At 38.2% G+C, this 23,496-nt stretch overlaps 1 protein-coding gene across 11 annotated transcripts in view; it reads left to right on the forward strand.

Moving 5' to 3' along the window:
* Nucleotides 1-23,496, forward strand: part of FHOD3 (formin homology 2 domain containing 3) — a 360,936-nt gene that overhangs the window by 245,103 nt on the left and 92,337 nt on the right. For 10 of the 11 annotated variants that reach the window (XM_052704371.1, XM_052704366.1, XM_052704363.1 and 7 more), the window contains exons 8-10: nucleotides 3,121-3,215; nucleotides 8,674-8,817; nucleotides 10,830-11,068. In XM_052704371.1, coding sequence (XP_052560331.1) covers nucleotides 3,121-3,215; nucleotides 8,674-8,817; nucleotides 10,830-11,068 — 478 coding nt within the window. Of the gene's footprint in view, nucleotides 1-3,120; nucleotides 3,216-8,673; nucleotides 8,818-10,829; nucleotides 11,069-12,419; nucleotides 12,511-23,496 lie in introns of all 11 variants that reach the window. The other variant, XM_052704373.1, reaches the window with a different exon arrangement.

The raw sequence follows: 23,496 nt of genomic DNA on the forward strand, positions 1-23,496 counted from the left end.
AAAGCTCAAATGTCAGGATGCTGTCTTTAGAAAACAAATAGGATTGATTTTACTATGAATAAAATTTGTCTGCCAAACAACTGTTTGTCTGCTTTCCCTGGAAGAACTCTCACTGAATAATTCAGTGTGGATTAAGTAATTAATTTTTCATATTGTTGGCAACTGATTTTTGTCCAAATAACATTGCTAAAGATCAGACTTGGATAGTGTTGCCACTTTGTTTCTCTTTCTTATTTTCTTCCATTTTTATTTTTCACTAGAAACCACAGGAAGACATTTTTGTAGTAAGGATATCATTCCTGCTGATCATATATCATTTGTGAGCTGAGTGAATTTGTTCCACATGTCTTTTGAACGTGTGCAGCACAAAATGTCTGGTAATATAGAGAATCTGGTAAAGAGATGTCTAGTATTATTCTCATTACAGAAGTATATGGGAATTAGTACAGTAATGCACATAAATACTTTCTGAGAGATGAGAGTGAATTCCCCCTCTGATTTTGCTTCAGATAAAGAAGCTCTGTTTTGTTATTCAGTAATGAAGATCAGAGAACGTCTGAAAAGAGTGGGAAAAAGAAAAGAGGCGAAATATTATCTTTGTGTTCATTAACTGACAGTTTTTTACGCAGCGCTCTGCCATTGCTTTGGAAGTGGAGATGTTTGGTTAGTAGAGATTTGATGTCTGTACAGAAGGACATATCAGTGTGCATGCACAACACCAGCATAAATAAGTGTTGGCTACGATTACTGTGAGAGCAGCGCAGTGGAGGAAGGGTCACGTCACTCCCATATACAAGAAGGGGAGCAGGGAGGACCCAGGGAGTTACAGGCCGGTGAGTCTCATCTCCGTGCCTGGGAAGATGATGGAACAGATCCTCCTGGACAACATGCTCGATCACATAAAGAATGAGCATGTGATCCGAGACAGCCAGCACGGCTTCACCAAAGGAAGGTCATGCCTGACTAATCTTGTGGCCTTCTATGATGGCGTGACGGCATTGGTGGACGAAGGGAAGGCGACCGATGTCATTTACCTGGACCTGAGCAAGGCCTTTGACATGGTCCCCCACCACATCCTCATCTCCAAATTGGAGGGAAGTGGATTTGATGGGTGGACGACCCGATGGATAAGCAATTGGTTGAAAGGCCGCAGACAGAGGGTGGTGGTCAATGGCTCTATGTCCAGGTGGAGGCCGGTAACAAGTGGTGTCCCCCAAGGGTCTGTCTTGGGACCGGTGCTCTTTAACATCTTTATTAATGACATCGATGAGGGAATTGAGTGCACCCTCAGCAAGTTTGCTGACGACACCAAGCTGAGTGGTGCGGTTGATACGGTGGAAGGAAGGGATGCCATTCAGAGGGACCTCGACAGGCTGGAGGGCTGGGCTCGGGTGAACCTAATGAGGTTCAACACGGCAAAGTGCAAGGTTTTGCATTTGGGCCGGAAGAACCCCAGGCACCCGTACAGGCTGGGAGGAGTGGTCCTTGAGAGCAGCTCGGCAGAGAAGGAGCTGGGGGTCCTGATGGACGAGAGACTGAACATGAGCCAGCAGTGCGCTCTGGCAGCTCAGAAGGCAAATGGGATCCTGGGCTCCATCAGGAGAGGGGTGGTCAGCAGGGAGAGGGAGGTAATTGTCCCTCTCTACTCGGCTCTTGTGAGGCCCCATCTGGAGAACTGTGTCCAGGTGTGGAGCCCTCAGTACAAGAAAGGCATAGAGATTTTGGAAAGGGTCCAGAGGAGGGCGACTAAGATGATCAGGGGGCTGGAGCACCTCCCCTATGAGGACAGGCTGAGGGAGTTGGGCTTGTTCAGCCTGGAGAAGAGAAGGCTGCGGGGCGACCTCATTGCAGCCTATCAATACCTGAAGGGAACCTACACCCAGGAGGGGAGTAAACTCTTCAGAAGGGCTGACAACAGCAGGACTAGGGGAAATGGATCCAAGTTGAGGGAGGGAAGATTTAGGTTGGATGTTAGGGGGAAGTTCTTTACAAGGAGAGTGGTTAGGCCCTGGAACGGGCTGCCCAGGGAGGTTGTGGATGCCCCGTCCTTGGACGTGTTCAAGGCCAGGTTGGACGGGGTCCTGGGCAACCTGATCTGAACGTGTACGTTTGGTGGCCCTGCTAGGCAGGGGGGTTGGAACTACATGATCCTTGAGGTCCCTTCCAACCCGGGTGATTCTGTGATTCTGTGGTTTAACCTCTACTTCACTGATCAATCAGGTTTTTGGATGAAACAATTCCTTTTCACTGTCTGCTTGTGCTCAAGCTATTGTCATTATAATTTTAGGGGGATGTGATCTGTTAGAATACTCTGCATTTCTCTCTGTACTCAAAGACTGTTGCAGTTCTGCTTGTGTAGCTAATAGAGCATCACTGAGTTAGAGCTAATTTTCTGAATTCTCCTCCTAACTTTTAACTTCCCTCCAAACAAAAGAACTTGTTTGTGATCTTTCATTATTTACTAGATAAAATGACTATGTTTTTTTCTTTAGTAAATTTTGCTATCTGCCTTTTAGCCAAATAAAATAGAATTGTTTACAAGGTACTTTCCACACTGGACTTTAATTTGCTTGGCATTTACTGCCTGACTTATTTGATACAGTAACTTAGTAAAGCCACTTGAGTTTTTGTCTTTCTCTGCCACACTGTTTTATTAACAGGACTTATCTTAATGCAGTATAACGCAGTAATACCACTAAGAATGTAAGCAACGAACTTACTGAAAGAGTAGCATATAAATTTTTGTGTAAGACTTATCTAAGCCTATGGGAACTTATGATAGGTGTAGTGGAATTCCTTCCACACAATTTTTAGAAGTTCACTTCAATTGAGTGAGCTAACAAAACTTCTTTCATCGTCAAGAAAGATATATTGGTACCTCTGGGAAAAGTCCACATAAGATTTTAGAGGAGTCTGCCTTAAGATGCACCACAGCTGTCATTGATTGTATTCAGTTCTCCATGAATTAGAGAAGACAGTAGAAAAAGCAGGAGATAACGTCATCCAGTTGATCTTCCATTTTGACACATCTTTCCAACCTGTGCTGCCTCTTGGCTAAATGTTGCTGCCACAGCTTTCTATTTTGATCACCCTTACCAATGTTTTCTGCTTTACATGTAGGAGCCAAGCCTTGGGCGAACATCATGGAGATTCTGGAGGAGAAAGATGGGGTTGATACTGAACTACTGGTTTATGCAATGACTTTGGTTAACAAGGTTTGTTTCCTTCCTAACTGTAACTCTTAGTAATAATATTAGTATTTTCTGTTGCATATTGCTGGTCTATGAGAATATACATTGAAGACCTGTCCCAGAGAAGTTGTAGGATCAGCTATAATCAATACAGTCATATTACTTGTGTTGCAGACCTATTGAGGCTGCAGCTAGGAGTGGAATTGCTGTTTTCCTAGTTGCTGTGCATAAACAAGATTCTTATGAATCATTATGACTTGATTCTTCTCCCAGAGCTGGCACTACAGTGCAAAACAGAATCCAACAAACTAGCTCAACAAATTACCTGGGAAATAATGAAAGCAAGAACTTTATGAAAAGATCACATGTTCACAAAGGCTTGCGTTGTGCACAATTTTCCAGTTCCAGGTCATTTAAATTATTTCTTTTCTGTGAACCAAATATGGTAAATGAAACAAGTGTAAGAGAGCTTGTAAGAGTGTTTCCACTTTAAAAAAGGAAGTATAAACATGCTTTGTTTTTTTTTTTCTTCTTTCTTTATGTTTTCTGGTGCCCCTTATAGTAGCTTCGCAGTAAAATCAAACTTCTGAACTGTGAGGAGGTAGGAATGTCCATAAAAGCTAGAGAATTATTACTGTCAGTGCCTTAAAAAATTAGTGTCTAGTCCTAAAATTCTAAACAAACCTAAACTAAAATCACAAATAGATCTTTCAAAGAACACAAGAAGTTTGCATAGTACTAGAGAATTAAGGTAATTTTGTTTCTGTAATTATACTTAATAAGCTGGAGAGCTACAGAATATTATTATTTTTTTGTTATATTCATGTAAAAATCCAGAGTTTGCTAGTGGAAATCATAGAACAAGATACCAACTTTCTGTGTTCATGGCTGCATGGTTGGAGACATAGGTCATTTTATGGTTTGGGGTTTTTTTAATTAAAACGGTTTCTTAATGTTTGGTGTTGTCCATTCAAGGTACCTGAGAAGGCCTGACATGATGACATCTCTGTCTTTTTACTTACAGCTACTCTTGCAGCTGCTTACACAGCAGTAAAGATCCTCTTAGACTGTAAAAGAGCATCTTGCTGAATTGATTTTTCTGAAAGGTCTCACCTGCTTGTTATGCTTATGTCTTTAGCTGCTGTTAAAGCTGAGGCAACTCATTTTAATGTTTCTGTTCTATGCCTCATTATGTTGTATACTGATTCCTCTTACTGAGATAATTTCCTCTCTTTCTCGCTTTGTTTTTTTTTTGTTTGTGTTACTACCTAGCATCTAACTTCAACAATTATTTTCTACACATGGTATAGTTGATTCTTTTGTCTGAATTTTACATTTAAAGCTATTTTTAGGAGGAGGTAGTTCTTTAAAAGCAAACAAAAAGAAAAAGCATCTCACAGTCAAAGGAGTTATGAAGATCAAGGAACAGAGGAATCCCACAATGCCACACTTATAATTATGATCTGGCCTATGGACAGCTTTATGATGTTTTTAATGGGATTTTTTTCCATGATTATAGAGAAAACAGCAAGCAAGATGACACAGTTGTAGTTTTTTTCCCTTCATAGAATACAAAGAAGGTTCAGATGCTTTCATCTTCTCTAGGAGAGGAACTGAAAAAGTTTTTGGTGCATGCAGAAACCTCTTGGGGAGTCTGTCTTAAGGAAGCATACTTCTGCACCTTTTTCTTTTTCCATGTATATACATTTACAGACTGCTTTCCTTCCTGCTCAGAAACTGACAGAAGAACTGCTTCAGTCCTTTCATCTTTCCTCTCAGTTTGTTGATGCATAATCAATTTACTTATGTTCACATTTCAATGAATTTCTCCTAATTATGGAAGATTTAGACATTAATAAATTTCTAAAATGAAATTGATCCCAGTACATACACTTCAGGTTCTGTATAGCTCCTGTATAACTTTTGTCATCTTCCATATGTCTTTAGATCTTTGTCTAATCCGTGCTTTCATTTTTATTGGTTGTTTCCGAAGAGACAACTTATTAGACCTTTTACTGAGCTCAGATAGAATCCCTTTAGATTTATTTCTAGATACGCATGCACATACATACATTTATAAAACCCCTACTCACTAAATGTAGAAAGAGAATTGTGTTGAATTCAATTGACTTTTCTATTTACTTCCATACTTTGTGTTCTTTTCAAAATCTGCTACAAAACCTTTTTGTTACTGTGATTACACCAGTAATTATGGAGTCGTTAAATTACTGTTAATATTTCTTTTAACTTTATTTAATATTAAGTTTGTTCTCTCATAATAGACAATGCCTTTTTTTAAAATGGTAAATAAAATTCCATATTACTCGCTATGTAAAAATTAATATGTTCTAGTATAATCAGGTTAAGCACTGAATTTTTTTTTAACAAATGCATTGCAAGACTGGAATTTAAATACCAGCTTCCAGTCCAGTGTAACCACTGGGAGCTTAGTGTGTGCTGGACCAGTGGTCCAGCAGCTGCAGCTAAAGAAGTACTGTCACGGGCCAGCGTGGTGTGAACACAGCAGCTAGCACATTTTTTCAGTGATCTGCCTTAAGGACATCATAGCTGCCACACTGGAACACTGATATTCTTACATCCTGTGTCCAACATTGGCCGCAGCGTATGTTTTAGAAGTTGTGGTTCTTTGGAAAACAAATGCAAGATAGATGCTTCTTATCCCAAAGCAACTGAAAACTTGGCTAATGCCCTTAAATGTTTATTTATTATGTAGATTTACTGTGCTTTTCACCATAGCATGTAAGATTTAGATAATATCTCTCTATATAGTATGTGGGTGCTCTACTGAAACCCAGTCTGTTGGATGTTTAGTAACCAGAGCAGTACTTTTATGTTACTTGGACTTCCATGCAAAGCTTGCACCAAACACATTTATCTGGACTTTCTGATGTCTGTATTCTGTCTGCATCACTGCTTTATACTGTGACTGTTTCATAAATGACAAAACATACTAATTAACTTTGCTGCCTAGTATCAACTAAAAATCATGAAGAGAGCCTTTCTGTCTGAAGCTAGGAATAGGTTATCTCTAATCTCTGTCTTTGTTAAGAAACATAACTGAGGTCATGCAAATGTAAGATTATTTTACTACTACCAGTTTTGTATGTTGTCTGATAGGATTTATCATCTTGGAAGATATTTGTCTTGTAATCCTTTTTTACTACCTACACAACTTAATCAGTTTCTTCCCTTTCTATTAGGACTGTTACAGTTAGTGGTGGGCAAAATGTGTTGTTTTCACTTCAGTATAAATGTGGTTAAGAAGAAATATCAAACTCAAAACTCTCAGGGGTAGGGTTTTGGTTTTTATTTACTTAATCATTACAAAAAGCAGATGCTTGAAAGAGAAGAACTCAAAGTTGTGCAAGTATTCCCATAAGGACTTGTGAGCAACTTGCACAAGACCACTGCAAACAAATTAAATCTTAATTCAAAGATTTTTCCTTGAACTGGAAATGGGTAGAGGCATAGGAATGATTCCTGATATTCATATTTGTTCTTCTTTGGTAGACCAGGATTCTAGAGAGATTTCAAATCTCTGTTTTCCTCTAAGCTAGCAGTAACAACAAAATTCTGCAAGCACACTAAAGAGTATGTTTTAAATACGCTTCTCCAAGGGGCTAGATTTGAATTCTCTGGTAGGATTTTAGTTTTTTTGAGGTTCTGTCTTCAGGGCAGAAGGAAATATCTGGGATACAACTACTGAAAAACTTAACATGGTGCTTGGGAAACAGCAAAAAGAAAGATCTGCCCAATTTAAGACCTCTGCTCTTCTGATTGTACTGCTGCTTGTCTTCTTTATATAGCCACCAAGAAAATGATAACCCACTCTTTTAAGATCATAAGCCAGTATTAAGCAGTCATGTATTCAAACTCCTCAGTGTTCTAATGAGTATATAAGCAGTAGGTCTGTCTGCTCTTTTAGACGTAGGAGATCACAACATACTATGCTTGAAATATGGTCAGCATAGCAGTTTGACAATCCATAAAAACAGTACTGTCACAGCACAGTTCATGCCGTTCCGTTCAGGAGAAAATGAAATTCTTTCAGGAGAGTACTTTTTTTCTTTCCCCTGGTCTCTTCCTTTCTCCTTTTTTTTCCTCTCTTCTGCGTAAGTTATGTAGCTAATAATATGGTTAGGAGAGCAGAAGCTATCGCAGCATGGGTATCTCTTTATAGCACTACTCCAGAATAGCTGTGTTGGTTCCAGTGTGTCTCTCCCTTATTTTGCAGAAATGGCTCTGAATAGACTGATTCTTGCAATATAGCAGGTGCCATTCTGCACATAGGCCACACAATATTCGGCAGTTCCTGCTCATGTCAAGTGAGACTCATTCTTCTGTGTCACACATAAAGAGCAGATACAAATGAGCACAAGCTGAGCAGAAAACAATAGTAAACCAAAATAGCTAAGTTTTCTATTGACTTTGTTGTCTGCAGGACTGTGATGGATGAAGTTCACTTGTGTTCTGAACACCGTTGTCTGACACCCAGGTTCTCTTCCCATGCATCACTCCAGAGTACAGTGTTGAGTGGCTTGATTCAATCCCTGTACTTCAGTGGCATACATAAAATACATAGTATGCTACAGAAAACCACCTTCCATTTCTTCTTAGTTTTCTGAATTCACCAAATGAGAAACAACTGTGGTAGAAGTGCTTTCTCTCTTGAACATAGGGCAGGTGCCATATATAAAGATCTGAGTTCAAAAAGTTTGTTTTCAATCACTATTATTATTGGCTTTCTTTGTTTTCTAGTGCGCTAATGCTCCAGTGTCACTGGTTTCAATTTACTCCATAATCAGGAATTTGTAAAACTTTAAACATATTGGAGTTAAGAAGTCAGCATGCTTTTGGTTAATACTTCTGAAGTTGAAAGGGAAGAAAGAAGTCGATACCTCTGTAATATAAAACAATTTGTGGATTTAGGGGAATGATCTCTGCTGCAGGTGTTGAGGACAGCTCGGCGCATGGTGCAGGATGTTTCCTGCTGTCCTGACATCACACAGCTGTGCATTCAAGTTTTTCTTCCTAAGGCCAAAGTTACAGGAATCAGTAGGAAATCAGCTTCACTGGTTTTAGCTAAACCAATTTTTTTTCTCTCTTTGCTTTTATCCCTGTGTTTGATGCTTGAACATTCTCGGTTCTTCAAATTTGTGCTCGAATGAAGCCAGGAAGAATCCAACTGTGTATTTTAAAGACCTACATTTTCCATATTTTTTTGTATGAAATAACAACATTGATTTGTTTTTCCAGTTATTCATTTTTCTACACAGTGCACAGAGTTGTTTGTTAAAAGCTGTGCCACTTGTTCTACATTTTTTAGCAGTGTCTCTAATCCCACATCATGGTTTGGTTTTATTGAAATCATACATAGCACCACTTGTCAACTGCTTTTAAAAACCTTTGTTTAATTCTTTTCAAAACAAGCAGATCTAAATGTTTTCCCTTTGATTCTTAGACGCTGTCGGGGTTGCCAGATCAAGACTCTTTCTACGATGTGGTGGACTGTCTCGAAGAGCTGGGCATCGAAGCGATTTCGCAGAGGCACTTGAACAAGAAAGGAACAGACTTGGACTTAGTTGAACAATTTAACATTTATGAGGTAACATAACATGCCCTGTTTTATACATCTTACAGCGTGTGCAAACTTCAAAGCTGAAAGGAGGGGGAAGTGTAACCTAGGTGAAATTTGGTTATCTATTTTAGAAGAAAAACATCTGGTTGCTGGAAGTGTTATACACATTGTATATGTGACCTGATAAAAGTACATGGCTGCTCAGCTCATGCAATTGCATTTCATACTAGTGCTGGGGCATGCTCCAAGGCAAACCAGCACATTTGCTAGCCTCTTTAGAGGCAGTTCTGCCTGCAATTAAAAGTAGAAATTCTTGAAATATGCAGAAGTATTCAACTCATGAAAAAAGTTAATCTGAGCTCAGTGCCACTTGTTCTGCAGCTGAATACCCAGCATGTCCTTGTTTACGAGTTTACACTGGACTAGGTCCTATACAGTTTGCAGAAATGGAGTAATAAATGACTTCATATTCACCACCTAGACATAAAATAACCACCGAAGTAGTCATATGCAAGGGTAGGATATCCAGTTTCTTAATTATTAGCCCTAATTTTCAGACTTCAGGAAGTATTGGCAGTGGGGAGGCTCAGGCAGAAATCAGTAATTGTATATAAAATTATATATAAAATAATGTAAATGCGAATTAATGTTATAGTGTTACGAAATGAAATGGCTTTATCTTCATCTGTGTCCAGCAAAGAATTTGGTAGCTTTCATTCTCCATTTTTTTCTTTCATTCTTCACCCCGTCACTAAACTAATTTTAGCAGAGCTACTTTCTACATAGACCAGACTGCAAGAAGAAATCAGGTCTCTGGGCTTCAGGGAGCTTCTGCTCTGTGCTGGCTCTTCTTCTGCTCTGACCTTGGTTCCTGGAGAGATGCTTCACTCAGCTTCTCACTCTTCACTCCCAGCTGCTGTTGTGCAGCAGTGTTTCCCTTTCTTAAATCTGCTTTCCCAAAGTGCACCCAGCATTGCTCATAGCCCAACTCTGGCAGTGGTGGAACCCCTTAGGAGCTGCTGGAGCTGAGTCTGATGTCCTTGGGTGCAGTGCTGGGCTTTGCTCATCTCTGCTGCCCCACCATTGTGAAAGCCTTGCCACATAAGCCCAATACAGTTACGTCCACATACTGCTCCTCTACTGTTTCCAGCTGATGAACTCACAATGTAGGTCAGATTTTTCTGTCAAATGTCACTGTCGCCATGCTATTTTCAGCATTGTTCTTTCCTGAAATATGCATACGTTCCTCTGGATTTACAGTGCTTCTGAACTGGCAGGAAATGCTGAGTTTTCCACTGAATGGCATATATGAAAGTAATTATGTAAAAATTGGGAAGTTCAGCTGAAAAATGTGTGGTCTCTGTTTTTTTCTTTTAATCCATTCTGGTATGAGTTCACAGAAACAGGTTTGTTTTGTTAGTGTTTGCTTTTTTTTTTTTTTTTTCTTTTTCTTTTGTTTACTTTCAGGGAGATCTGTAAAAATTGAGATCTTTAAGAAGGCAATTATATATGCATCAGCTGATCTCTTTCTTGGCTGAGAATAAATGATGATGCTTTTCTAAAATACTTTCTGAAGCAGTAGGCTATCTTTCACTCAGTCATTTCTAGTTGCATGTCTGAACAGCAGGAAATGTTTAATCAGCCAGTGTATAGGAGTTTTTTCAATTGATTTCAGCATAGACAAGAATTTACCTATGTATTTTAGGAGGAAATAAAGAGAGCTAGATGTCTAGCACTGCTTGGATTGCTTGTAAATTAAGTCCTAAAAAACAAAAAAAAAAGCCCAAATCTAACATAAACAGATCTGTTGTTTCAAGTCCCACAGTGTTCAAGGTGTCAATGTAGAGTTCTATCACTTGAGCTGCCACAGTTGCGTATTAGCAAATTAGATAGCAAATTAGATAGCAAATTAGAGGGGTATCTGTAAAAAAGATGACTCTAATAGGAATCTATCTTGTTGAGATCAGTAAATTCTTAAAGCCTAGGTGTGAAACCCTATAGGAAACACGTCAGAAACCTTGCCTCTCTTTCCTCCTCAGATGACCCTGAGGCATGAGGATGGTGATGAGACCGCTGACCCCCCTCCCAGTGGACGCAAGGACAGAAGAAGGGCCAGTCTGGGTGGCAGTGAGCGAAGGGGCCTGGAGCGCCGGCGGAGCCGCAGGCACTCGGTACAGAACGTGAAAAGCACTTTATCAGCACCCGCAAGTCCATGCAGTCAGTCAAACCCCAGCTTCATGCTAGGTCATGGACAGCGCGTGGAAGATCTCAGTGAGAGGTAGGTGCCTGAGCTAAGGGGCAGGCCTTCCTTTATTCCTGTTACTTTTCATTATGTTTATTGCACTTTATTAATCTGCCAGATTCCCAGCGTTTTCTTTCTGTTTTGATTAATCAAAAAAAAAAAAAAAAAGAGAGAGAGAACATTTGAAGTTTAAAAAAAGCCACATAAATTTGTATATGACTTGATTTACCTACATACTCTTTGGTATGTAGGTAAAGATGGTTCTTTGACACCATTTGCCCTAAGTAAATGGACCCAAAGTACACGAGGTACTCTTTGATAGATTTGGTGTTCAATATATGGACATAATGGGAGATTGTACAGGTATATAGTCACATTAATACAGTTACTTGCTCTGTTTATGTTATGTTACTGTTAATTGATTTCTTCCCTTTGCAAAAGACATTCCAGCATAAATATTTTCCTTTTCTGTACTAGTGAATGTATCTGATCTTCTGTAATTAACAAAGAAGAGACAGTAATGACTACTTGAGGAGCAGTCTGCAACAGTGAACTCTGTCAGAGCTAGTATCACTGCCTATAACACTGTTGTTTGCTTGGACTATGCATGCTTAGAAAAAATGGGAGCTGCAAATCCCCCAGCACGTCTGAATACCACACGAGAGGGCTGGAATTAATTTTGTCTAAGTAAGATGTCTGATCAGCTTGCCTCCTTTGATGTCTGTGGAGCGTAGCAAGCTCTTGTAGGCCTTCAGTTATCTAATGTATTCTTCGTGTCTAAAATTTCATCTAAGAGGAATAATGCTTTGAAGCTGGCTATTTCTCTCTTTTAATTATAAAGAGAATCTAGCTGAGTAGTTCACATGAAGATACATTTGCTACAGGTAACTAAAGGTGGACACATTTGTCTTCCAATGGCTCAGGGTGCAATTTGCAAAAGAAAAGCATGCTCCATGATGAGTGTTTCCTGTGTTGATCGTAGCATTTGGGAAGTTCTTTGGGGTCCCTCTTGATTAGCACCAAGTGGAAACTTAGAGCCTTAAAAACCCACGTTTCCTATAATGCTGCCCATCTTACAAAGCAAACAGAGTTTAAACTAGAATGTAATGGTTGCTGTCAATATGAAAATATGAGACTCCAAATAATTCAAATAGTAGTTGAATATTGTATACCACAAAATGGCTTTTTTTCTTTTTCTTCTTTTGTATATGTCTTGTTGTTTTCTGTTGTTGTTTTGTTTTGTTTTGTTGGTGGTTTCTTTTTGTTCTGTTGTTTTTTTTGTTTGTTTTTTTGTTTGTTTTTTTGTTTGTTTGTTTTTTGTTTTTTGTTTTTCCATTTGGCAACGTATTCATGTTTTTCCATCCCTTCCTATTGGCTGGGTGTTTAGTGAACTGGAGGCCAAAAGCCACATGGTCTTACAGACAGATGACAAGGATGACAGTGCTTCTGAGGCTGAGTTTAAAGCATCTTCAGTCTGCGTGCAGCTGGGAGATTCAGCTGCTCTGCGTGGAAAGCCTTGTGCATGGTCTGGGGCACCATTTTAGGACTTACTAATGTCACTGAGAATCTGCATCAATCAATATAGAGCAGATGCAGTTGATTTGCTAAACTGGTGAATTTGGATTAAAAGAAGAACTGCTTTAATTCTAAAAAAATTGTTGACTCTCTTGCTGTAATTAAGCAAGTCGTGCAAGACAGCAGCTTCCACTAACACATTTTTCACTGTTTGCTTACTAGTTTTATTTTGCAGTCTTCCACAGTTCCTAATGAATTTATGCTTGAGCTGATGTTTAGTAGCAAGCTAGAAGATTACTTGACAGATGAGTTTTATAAGTTCTTTGAAATATTTTTTTCACCAATATAGCATAATTTCAATAACTATCTTCCTTTTCTGAAAAAATAGCCATTTCTATTCCATATCCTCCTTGAAGTTGATAATAAAGTATAATCTAAGTTTAAATCCAATAAATGAATCTTCATTTAAACATTTACAGATTCATGTAAACGTTGAAGTTTAATTTCATATTGAAGTTGTTCTACCAAATAATTTATTTTCCCTATTGGAAATTTACATTTCCCTATTGGCCCTGTGGTCTGTAAAGACCACAGAATGCATTTTTATGCCCAAAGATGAAAGTTCTATGCCCAGTGAAATTTTCTAAGTTGCTGGGACAGGAAGCTAGTCAGCTGTCCACATTGACTCCTCTGTATATCTTACTGGCTTTCTGATAAATTAACTTTTCAGGGAAACTGTTTCTGTCCTTCACATTTTTCATCTTTTTGCCTAGCCAAATCCATAACTGTGGTAGGAAAAGTGAAACCTGTCTTTGTTCTTGACCGTGTGTCACTGAATCTCTCAACTTTCATTGAAATAGTGTAGGTAAATGAAGCAGTCTCTATATCTGATAGCTAATGTGGAACAAAAAAAAAGAAACAGAAATGAAATTGACTCGTTCAAATTTTTTGCACATTTCTAAAGTTTGAATTAACCCTAAGTTGAAAGACATTTTTATTTCTGTGGTGTTCCTATTAGAATTAAGTTTTCAAACTTGAGCGCCCGGTCTGTGAAGCAATATTTTTGTCAATTTAAAGGATTTTAATGGAACATCATATGTTTAGGCCTTACTACAACTTATAATGAAATTTTAAAATTTTATGATGCCTTATGATTCTTTCAAAAGAAATACTGTTGTGCCCCTCGTGCTTCCGTCACTGGTGTTATAGAGATAAATATGTAAAAATAGATAAAATTATTTATTGCCTTCAACAACTGTAAATACAATTTGTTCATGCAGGAAAGATCTGTCTTTTGCCATTGACTTTCTTTTGGTTCATGAGTAGAGTCTCTCTCAAGGAAGGAAAAAAGTTTGCAGTATGGTTTTGCAGCACTGTATTTACAGAAATAGTTTCTTCAAAAGGGGTTTCAGTCTCTCTACTCATTCACTACATTTTCTTTACCAGTAGGAAACTGGTAAAAAGATTATAAAATTTGTGAAAATGTTATTGTGCTGCTTCTAAACTGTCTGTGTGATTGCAGATTTCAGTGTCTGTTTTTACTGTGGATTAACACCATCAAGTTCAGTGGAATTACTTCTTTTGGTCTTAATTAGAGATTAAAGTCATACTTCTATGCTGTTTTAGACAATATACTCGGTTATTTTTGGACTTTGCTACCAAAATCAGGAGAAGGTTCAAGATCCTCCTTGGATTCTCGTTCCCACAGTGTTCATGTTTCATTTCTTTCTAGCTGTGTTGGCTGGTTTGGCAGTTACTTTGCTTTTGTTTACCACATCAAACAGGTTGTCCACAGTCATCTGCTTTGTGTCAACCGATAAGTCTTCCAAAAAAGAGAAAAACCCATGGTGCCGGTAAAACAAAAAGGACAGTACTGGCCAAATTCTGTTCTTACAATGCTCTCTATCCAGAAAAGTTGTCTGAAATGAATGGAGTTGCTCTGATTTACGCCAGAGAGCAGACTTCGGGTTTTGAGTTGGGAGAAGTTGACCATAAATGCTAAGGGCAAGCAAGACAAAAACTTGCAGGCCTTTCTCATCCATTTGGAAACCTTCTGCTAAAGTAAATACATTGATTTTTGGCTTGTGGTTCAAAAAATAAAATAAATAAAAGCCCAAATCTGCTTTGTGTTAAAATCATTTTCATGGAGAGTGAAACTCAGCCTAATGTGTCTGTTACAAAGTAAATAAATAAGTCGATAACAACTACTTAAATAACAATGGCTGGAGGTTGGTTTAGTGATGTGTAGCTGCTACAACATACTTTATATGCTTCACCAGTAGGTTTGCTTTCCTCAAAACTTCTTTCTTTTACTGTGATGACATAGGGCACCAACAGGCCTGGGGGGAATATCTGAATATCTGTCCTCTTAGAACATGGAACTTTAACTGGTTTGCTGAGGGTACCTCCTAAGGTTTTCTGTCCCAGTTCAAATTCAGTTCTCTTAATCTGTGGTCTAGCATTCTGTTACTTAAGTGGTAGAGTTTTAAACAAATTTGTTTGTGTTTGTTTTGAGTGAGGGTGTTTTGTTTTTAAAGCAAAGCTAGCTTTTTCCAACCACACAATGCATGTGTTAGGAGTGCCATGGAATTTAGACTAGATTGCTGGTTTTATGATATGCAGTGACTTCTGGGTAGAAGTCTTAAAATGTGAATTTCTCTCTTTCAGTCTCACTGTGTCTGGCTTCAAGAGAGTAGAAAACAGGTAGTTTGGAACTTCTCAGTGCTGTCTTTATGGAACATGTGCTTTACTAAAGCATACATACAAACCAGAAACAATTCTTTATCCCAATTTTTTTTGAATGAGCCGGCTTCTTCTCATTTTGCTGTCCATTTCATTCTAACTGCACAGAGACCATCTCTGTCTCTCTTCCTTGGTGTCCTATGTGAGCTGAGTCAGCCACCTGAGCCAACTTCTATGAGATTTACCATGAGAGCTCTTAGAAGAATTTGAGTGAATAGCTCTCAAAGTTGTGTGGAATTTGTTATATTCAAAGACTCTGTGGTTTATGAAGTTGCAAATAGCTAAGATTAGATATTCACCACATTTTGCCACACTTTCTGCTTCTTTTTTTTTCTTTTTTTTCTTTTTTTTTTTTTTTTTCCACATAGTTTTGATTCATTTTACATCATCAAAAAACTGAAAAAAAAATTACCAGAACTGCTCACTATACATATTTCTCTGAAGGTTACCAATCTTCTGGTAGGACTTTCATATTGGTATTGGTATGCTTGGAACCTAACATGCAGAATATCTGACTGCCATCTTAACTCATCAGAGTGGAGCCTGCACCCTGATAGGGCACCAGTAACTACTTTTCAAGCTGCCTTTGTTTAGACCTAAAAGGCAAAAAGGTGTAAGAAAGAGCAAATGTGTGGGTCCACCTGAGGCTTCCAGATTTTCAATTGGAAAAAATTTGGCCTTAAGAAGACCAGGTTTGCTGGTAGCAGTGTTAGAGTCTTGTCTGGAAGGCTGTAATGACTCTTCCTCTGAACATAGAGAAGTGCAAGGAACTCCAAAATTTCCAGCATATTTCTGGGACATGGCACCATTGCACAGTGCACACTGAGCTCAAGGCTTTCACACCCTTTACATTCCCAGAGAAAATTGGAAAATTCTTGTCTGAACAAAGAAAAACTTTGCTGAGAAGTCATACAGGCTTCTGATGTGTTAAGATTGCTAAAATTCAGGAAAAGATCTTGACGTTATTTTGGTTTTGCCAGAAAACAATGAACATAGCTGAGCTAAAACATTTTTACTGCTCAGCTTTGGATTCCTGCAGTTTTTAACCAACTACTCAGATCTTTGTTTGACTATTATGTCCTGTTAACTGATTATTTAATTTGCTTGATATAAAGCCAGGCCTGCAGGGGTAGTTTGTCCAAAATTCAGCTGAGACTTCTTACTTGTTTTTAAGTAATTTTCTGTCTTCCAACAATGCAAACCATGGCTAATTTCTTATTTTCTGTAACATTTACCGTGGCAGAATTCTAGTTTTTGTCATGAAGTTTCAAGTTCTGTTGACTCTGCTTCACAGTGTCAAATGTTTGATTACATAAATACAGATGACTCTGAGTTGAAGTTCTGAGTATAGTGATTAGTAGGTTTTCTGTGTGTGTGTGTGTGTGTTTTTTAAGGACATGTAAATACTACATGTCTTACGGTCAGTCTTACAGTTGTCTATCGGAAATACAGATTTATACGATACAGCAAAGTAGGAAGACTCTGTGTTACCCTTTAATGGAGGACTTGGGTTCTGATGAAGATATTAAAGGCCCAGAAGAGAAAATAAAAAAAAATATTTTTATTGATTTAATTAAAGGAAGCAAATGTATGTTTTCTTAGACACTTGTCTTTAATTCCTGTTTTTTGATATTTGAGCAACTGAGGCACAAATCTAGACAAAGAAGACATCCCCAGGATGAAAATGCAGTCATGGGAATGGATAGGCTAAGCATCTCTCTAATACATACATCCATGTGTGTAATCTGAGCTACGTAGCACTAGCAGTGGCTTTGAAATAGGATGACAAATCATTAGTTATGATAGAGATGTTAACTTTTTCACATTTTTAATTAGTACTAGGTAAAATGGTTTGTAAAGCAATGATTTTGGATATAGGGCTGGAGCACCTCTCCTGTGAGGAAAGGCTGAGGGATCTGGGCTTGTTTAGCTTGGAGAAGTCTCTGGACAGACCTCATTGTGGCCTTCTAATACTTGATGGGTGTGCATAAACAGGAGGGGATACAACTGTTCACATGAGTGGATAGTGATAGGACAAGGGGGAATGACTTAAACTAAGTCAGGGGAGGTTTAGGTTATATATTAGGAAGAGATTTTTCACATAGAGGGTGGTGACGCACTGGAACAGGTTGCCCAAGGAGGTTGTGGATGCCCCATCTCTGGAGGCATTCAAGGCCAGGCTGGATGTGGCTCTGGGCAGCCTGGTCTGGTGGTTGGCGACCCTGCACATAGCAGGGGGATTGAAACGCGATGATCGTTGTGGTCCTTTTCAACCCAGGCCATTCTGTGATTCTATGATTGTATGATTTATGCATCAGATTGAAAAGACTGGTAAGATAGCATCTGCTCACAGCATCTGACAGAAAGGATGTTGAGGTGCTGGAGCAGGTCCAAAGAAGGGCAAGGCTTATGAAGGGCTCAGAGAATATGCCCTATGAGGAGAGACTGAAGGAATGGAGATGTCCACTCTGGGGAAAAGGAATCTGAGGGGAAAACATACTGCTCTCTTCAAATATCTGAAAGGTGATTGCAGTGAGAGTGGGGTTGGTCTCTTCTCACTGGGTGACAGGTGAGAAGACGAGGGGAAATGGCCTCAAATTGTGCCAGGCTAAATTTAGGTTGGTTATAGGAAAAACTTCTTTACAGACAGGGTGGATAAGCACTGGAATAGGCTCCCCAGGGAGGTGGTTGACTCACCATCATTGGATGTGTTTAAAAACCATTTGGATGTGGTGCTCAGGGACATGATTTAGCAGAGGGTTGTTAGTTAGAGTAGTATGGTTAGGTTAGGCAGTGTATGTATGTAGAGTAGTATGTATGGTTAGGCAGTGCTAGTTTTGAGTTTGAGAAAGGGAGGCCACACTTCTCTCATTCAGGTACACAGTTATGTACAGAATTCAGTTTGCAGTGCTGGATTTTGTTGTAGAAGCAATGGTAGATGTTTTCAGTTTGAATTTAAAGAGTAATGAAAAAACACTGAAACTTAAGTGAGATTGTCTGCATGACTAGTGCAAGTGCAGCATAACTTAAGCCTTTTTTTTTCACTGCACATTTAGCTTCAAGAAACTACCTGAGAAAATGTAATGCTGAATCAAGATTTGAATCTATATTTGTGGAGGTCCATAGTAATGTCCGACTGACTGGCATACGTGTTTCAGAGAGTTTACCTCCCCAGCATGTTCCCAGTTTTTGTAAACATGACTCTCTAATGCCGGAGAAGTATTTTACACATACGATGTGATGGGAAGAAAAAAAGACAACGATTTGGCTGGATTCCATTTCCAGAAATCCTCCCTTTGAAGTAAAGGGCAGTAACAGTGACCTCAAGGCGTCAACCAATATGCAGTTCCAAGCTCTGAAAACACTACTTCTTCTCCCTTCCTGTATATGTTTCAGTGTTTATTGCTTCTAAAACCTCTCTTCATCAGGATTTTGTTTCTTTACCTTTGCTACTCATACAGATATAAAAACAGCAGTGCTGTTTGGTGATCAGAGAGCTGTGAGTCTTGAAGTCTTTGCTCAGCCTTGTCACTATCTTAAGCAAGACTTTGTTGTCCTGCTCTGCTTTGATATGTCCTATATAAACAAACTGCAGCAATGAATAAAGTGTGAAGGCATTACCTACATTTTTAGGTGTGAAAAGTTCTTACTGAGCACATTTTGGGAATAAGAAAATAACAGGAATCTAAAGATAAAGAGCAGCATAATATGAAGGCATGGAGAACATATGTACTGTACATTACTTGTGATTTCCACAGTTCTTTATTTAGGGCAGAAATACTAAGAGAAGTTCCCTTTTAACCACTATAATTATGCATTTGAGTTTTTTTTCCATGCAAATTGCCAGATTTTAGGCTTTTCTAGTAATTTGTTTTCCATACCATTTCATGTGTTTTAATTGTCATGTAGTTGCACAAATTGCAGTGATCTGTGAAGTGGAAGAGTGGAATGGGATCTGGGGGCTTAATAGGTGATTTCTTTCAGTTTTGGTGGAGGAGGAAAGTACTTGTTTCTTACAAAATAAGAAATTACAGACTTCAGTTATCATTGCTTTCAGCTTTCGTGAAAGACCACTTGTCTGTGTTCCGTCAGCTAGCATACAAGAAAGGAAGAAGCAGCAGAAGTGTACCAAAGCATTTGTTTGTTTTACGAGGACTTAAGAATTTATCTATGAATTGTGCTATCTAACCAGTGAAAGTAGAATTCCACTCATAAATTGAGGACAGTGGCAAGCAATTGCAAAAGAAAATAAAATGACATCCACTGTGACTTATGAAGACTTTTCTTTGATGAAATGCTTTTTCATTTTCTATTTGTTCACCTGTAGGAAGTTCAGAGAAGCAGTTTTCCAAGTTCTGTTCAAGAGGTAATGTGGATCAGAGGTTTGAAGTGGGAGGGATGTGAAAGAGAAACCGTACTACTGAGTTCAACTGTACAATTTTTATCTTATAATAATATTGTAGAATGGCTAATGGTCACTTTTCTTTAGCTAAGGGTGGCCTCTATTCCTAGTTAGTAGCAGCTTCTCTAAAAGGCAGTGAAAGTTTAAATGCAAGTAATTTAAAGAAGCCAAACTGAAAAGCGTTTGACTTAATTACAAAGAGAAACAGAGAGAGAAAATTCCTAATTAGCAATTAACTGCATATTGGGTGATTTTCAGGGAGTGTGGGAATAATGGCCAGTACCTCTACAATTCCCCAGTCCTTTATTTTCTGGGTCACTTCATAACTTAAAGGCCTTTTCTTCACTGAAGTACAGTGTTCCTTTCTTGACAGTTTCAATATGGGTGGTCTAAAAAGGCTCAGAAGTACGCTAACATCCTTGTCTAATGACCTGAAAAATTTTGAAGGAAATATTTAATAAGACTTTAGCAAAGGTTAAATGAGCCCTACATGAACTGGAATCATATACCATAGTAAGATTTCTTTTTAATGTGCTGTTATCTGATTTTTTAAGTTATATATACGCATTGTATGTGCAGACCAAAAAGTTAGTCCTCTAAATATGGCAAGACCATCCTTTTTCTTTTTGTTCTCTATTCAAATATTAGTGGTCAAATTCTTCCACACTGAATTAAAATGATTTAAAGCATATATTTTATTTTAAAAGTTTCCACTGATACCAAGCATAGTAGAATATGTTTTTGTGCTCATGTTTCTTTTCTGGCTTTGTTTCTTTTCCTTCAGCACAGTCTTACCCTCTCCTTTTTTTTCTATTGCCTATGTCTTTGTTTTTAAGAATTAAAATAAAAAGATTGAAAGACTGCAAGTTAGAACAACCAAAGTTTGAGTGTCTTCAAGCTGCATTCATCAACTATAAAGAAATGTTTTAGGGGGGAGACTAGAGGGGTAACTAGTAATTGACTAGGTGATCTTGTATACATTGCTGAAGTACATGGCAGACACATCGGTTCATAGATTTTGAAAATCATATTTCACAATGGAAGGTACTAATTTGTATTTTTGTGAAAAAGAAGTACATGTCAGGATTGTTAAGTGTCTGTGTGTTAGGTAAGATGTCGAGCATCTCGTGCACCTTACCCCCACCTTCTGATAACTTGCGGATTGGTGCCTAGATTATCATCTGCTTTCATCAGTCTGCGTTCATTAGCAGTTATACCTGTGCATAACTTCAGGCAACTATTTAAAATCAACAGGACAAATTTGATTGGAAGAAAAAACTAATTCATTAGTTTGAAAGTCTTTGCTTAGATTTCATTTTGATGTCTCAATGATTCTTCATCCATAAACTGCACTTTTATAGTCTTTTTGAACATGTATTTTGAAGGGCTGTAAATGCCTTTGTTCAGCCACATTCAAACTAGTAGATGTTTGTTAGTTGTCGTGGCTGATGATACAATTTATAAAGATTTGTGGTATTTGGGGTTTTTGTTTGTTTGATGGGGCTGACAACCTGTAGCAGCAATCCATTTGAAGATGAAAATAAACATAGTAAATGATTGTTAAATCTGTTTTCACTGCTGCAAAGCTTTTGTTTAAGCATTTCTAATCTGGTACAGTTGTCACGGAACTGAAATAATCCAATAATAGCCTTAACATTAGCTGAATATATCGGGTCCTTCAGCATTAGCTGAAGCCCTTCATTGCTGTCTCAGGAAGAATATTTGCCTTGAGTTGGAACAGGATGAATTGCTCTGTGCTACTGAAAAATGTGCTGGTTTCTGCAATGTAGCTCAATTGAAAACCTCCCTATGAATCATTTTTCTTCATTTAATTCTATTATTGCACTGACACAGCACTTGCATTTGTATGTGGGAGAGAAAGTGTTTTTCCATACCATCTCTTTTTCATTTCACACAAAAAAATGAACACAGAATACTTACGCGCCCAGATGAGTTCCCAAATCTGTCTGCTGTTCTATGTGAGCATCCCTCAGTTTGACATTCTTTTCTTTACAGGAATGTCATCTGTCTTTTGGTAGTGTTTTCCTGTTCAATAAATATTCAGGTGGATTTTTTTCTTTTCTGTCTTTTGGGAATAATTTACTTAGCAAAATACTGGCAAACAGCTATCATTTTTGCCTTTGCTGAATGAACTATGCTTAATTCACCAGGTCTTGTGACTGAGCTTGCACACATATTTTCATTGTGTAAATTTCCCTTGATCAAACTTCCTTCCACTAGCGAGTATGACCATGTCTGTGCATACCACTGGCCGCCTGTACTACAGAAACACAAAAAATCAGCTCATTCCTCTGACTTCCCCAGCTAATTGTCATGAACAAAGAGTTAACATTAGCAGAGGAAGAAAGTTTTCTAGTCAAAAGTTCTGCTTACTAAGAAGTCAAGGAGACTCGTGGAAATCCTTGGCCTGACAGAAGAATTATCTGGCTGCAATTATGGGAATAATATGTGCAATAATCTATAATGGATAAACTTCCAATAAAATATTCAACTTTGAAACAATACACATTAGGGGTGTGTTTAATGTCTGATTATAGTCTATAATAAAAAGCGTGCTACACAGAGCTGTGCATGTAAAGTTTATTTGAAACATGATATTTTCAAGTAATGTTCAAATGGAAAGGCTGTTACAGTTGGTTGGCTCCTTTGGAGTACAGAAAGTCGTGATGTCTGAGAAGCAGGGCTCTTGATTTTTGACTTCTTCAGATGAAACTGCAGATAAACATCACAGCAGACAGAAGTATTTCCTTCAAGTCACATTATGAACAATTGTGAAGAACCATGAAGGAGGTCAGAGCCTGCACATTTCTAACAACTCCATGTAGCTCGTATCACCCCCAGTTGAAGTACTATTTCTTGTAGACAGACTGGAACCAAAACAGGTCCTCAGATGTTCTCTCTGAGAAGAGTTTTAAGTTCTTCTGATTGACTTAAAGGTGAAATTATTTCTTGCTAATCCCTTAGTCTTTGGCATATGGCTGCACAGCTTATCTGAGAGAAGGACATATGTAAAAGGCTCAAGTCCTGTAAAATGGCTTTCTTACATACGTTCTGAAGAGTTAGTTATATCTTAATTATTTTTTTAAAGAAATGCTAGTGGTTATGCAAAATATGTAATTGGTAGCTTTGACAACTGAAATACTGTAGTTCAGTTTCCAGGTTTGTCTTCTGAACTGCTGACCAGTTCAACTGGGTTTGACAGGAGCGTTTCCATTGTGAGTCTTTAAGCAGCTTGGTTTTCAGGGCTTTTTTTTTTTTCCCCTTCAGAAAAATAGCTTCTCTTCTAAGGTAAGATGCTGCGTATGTTTTCTAACAGGCTATATATTCAAATTTTATAAAGGCTATTATATATAGGCTTAATTTGGAGTGTTTTTGTGTTTGCAGTTAAGAAAGTTGAACAAGGATTAGATTTTCCCATTAATGGATTAGAAAGATGCTTTGCAAAGGAATTAGAAGCCCCAGGTGCTGTATTTTAATTGATTTCTGCTAACCTGCTGTGTTCACTATATAGATCTCTAGTAAGTTGTAAACTTTTTACACAGAAGCTCAACATTTTCAAAAACAGGTTCCTAAAATGGAATTGTATGTCCTAATTGAGCTGCAAACTTCAGCAGGTTCTGGGGAAATAGACTGCGTGGTAAAAGTAGATTTGGGGCTTTAGGTACCAATTAATATCCTTATCTGATAAGTTCTGATTTAAAAAAAAAAAAAAAAAACTTGGAATGGTGGGGTAGGGAGCAGCTGTCACTGATGGTAAATAAAAGATGTAATATCAAGATTTAGA

This window comes from Tympanuchus pallidicinctus, unplaced genomic scaffold (genome assembly GCF_026119805.1).
Source record: "Tympanuchus pallidicinctus isolate F22 unplaced genomic scaffold, pur_lepc_1.0 scaffold5, whole genome shotgun sequence".
Taxonomy (NCBI): domain Eukaryota; kingdom Metazoa; phylum Chordata; class Aves; order Galliformes; family Phasianidae; genus Tympanuchus; species Tympanuchus pallidicinctus.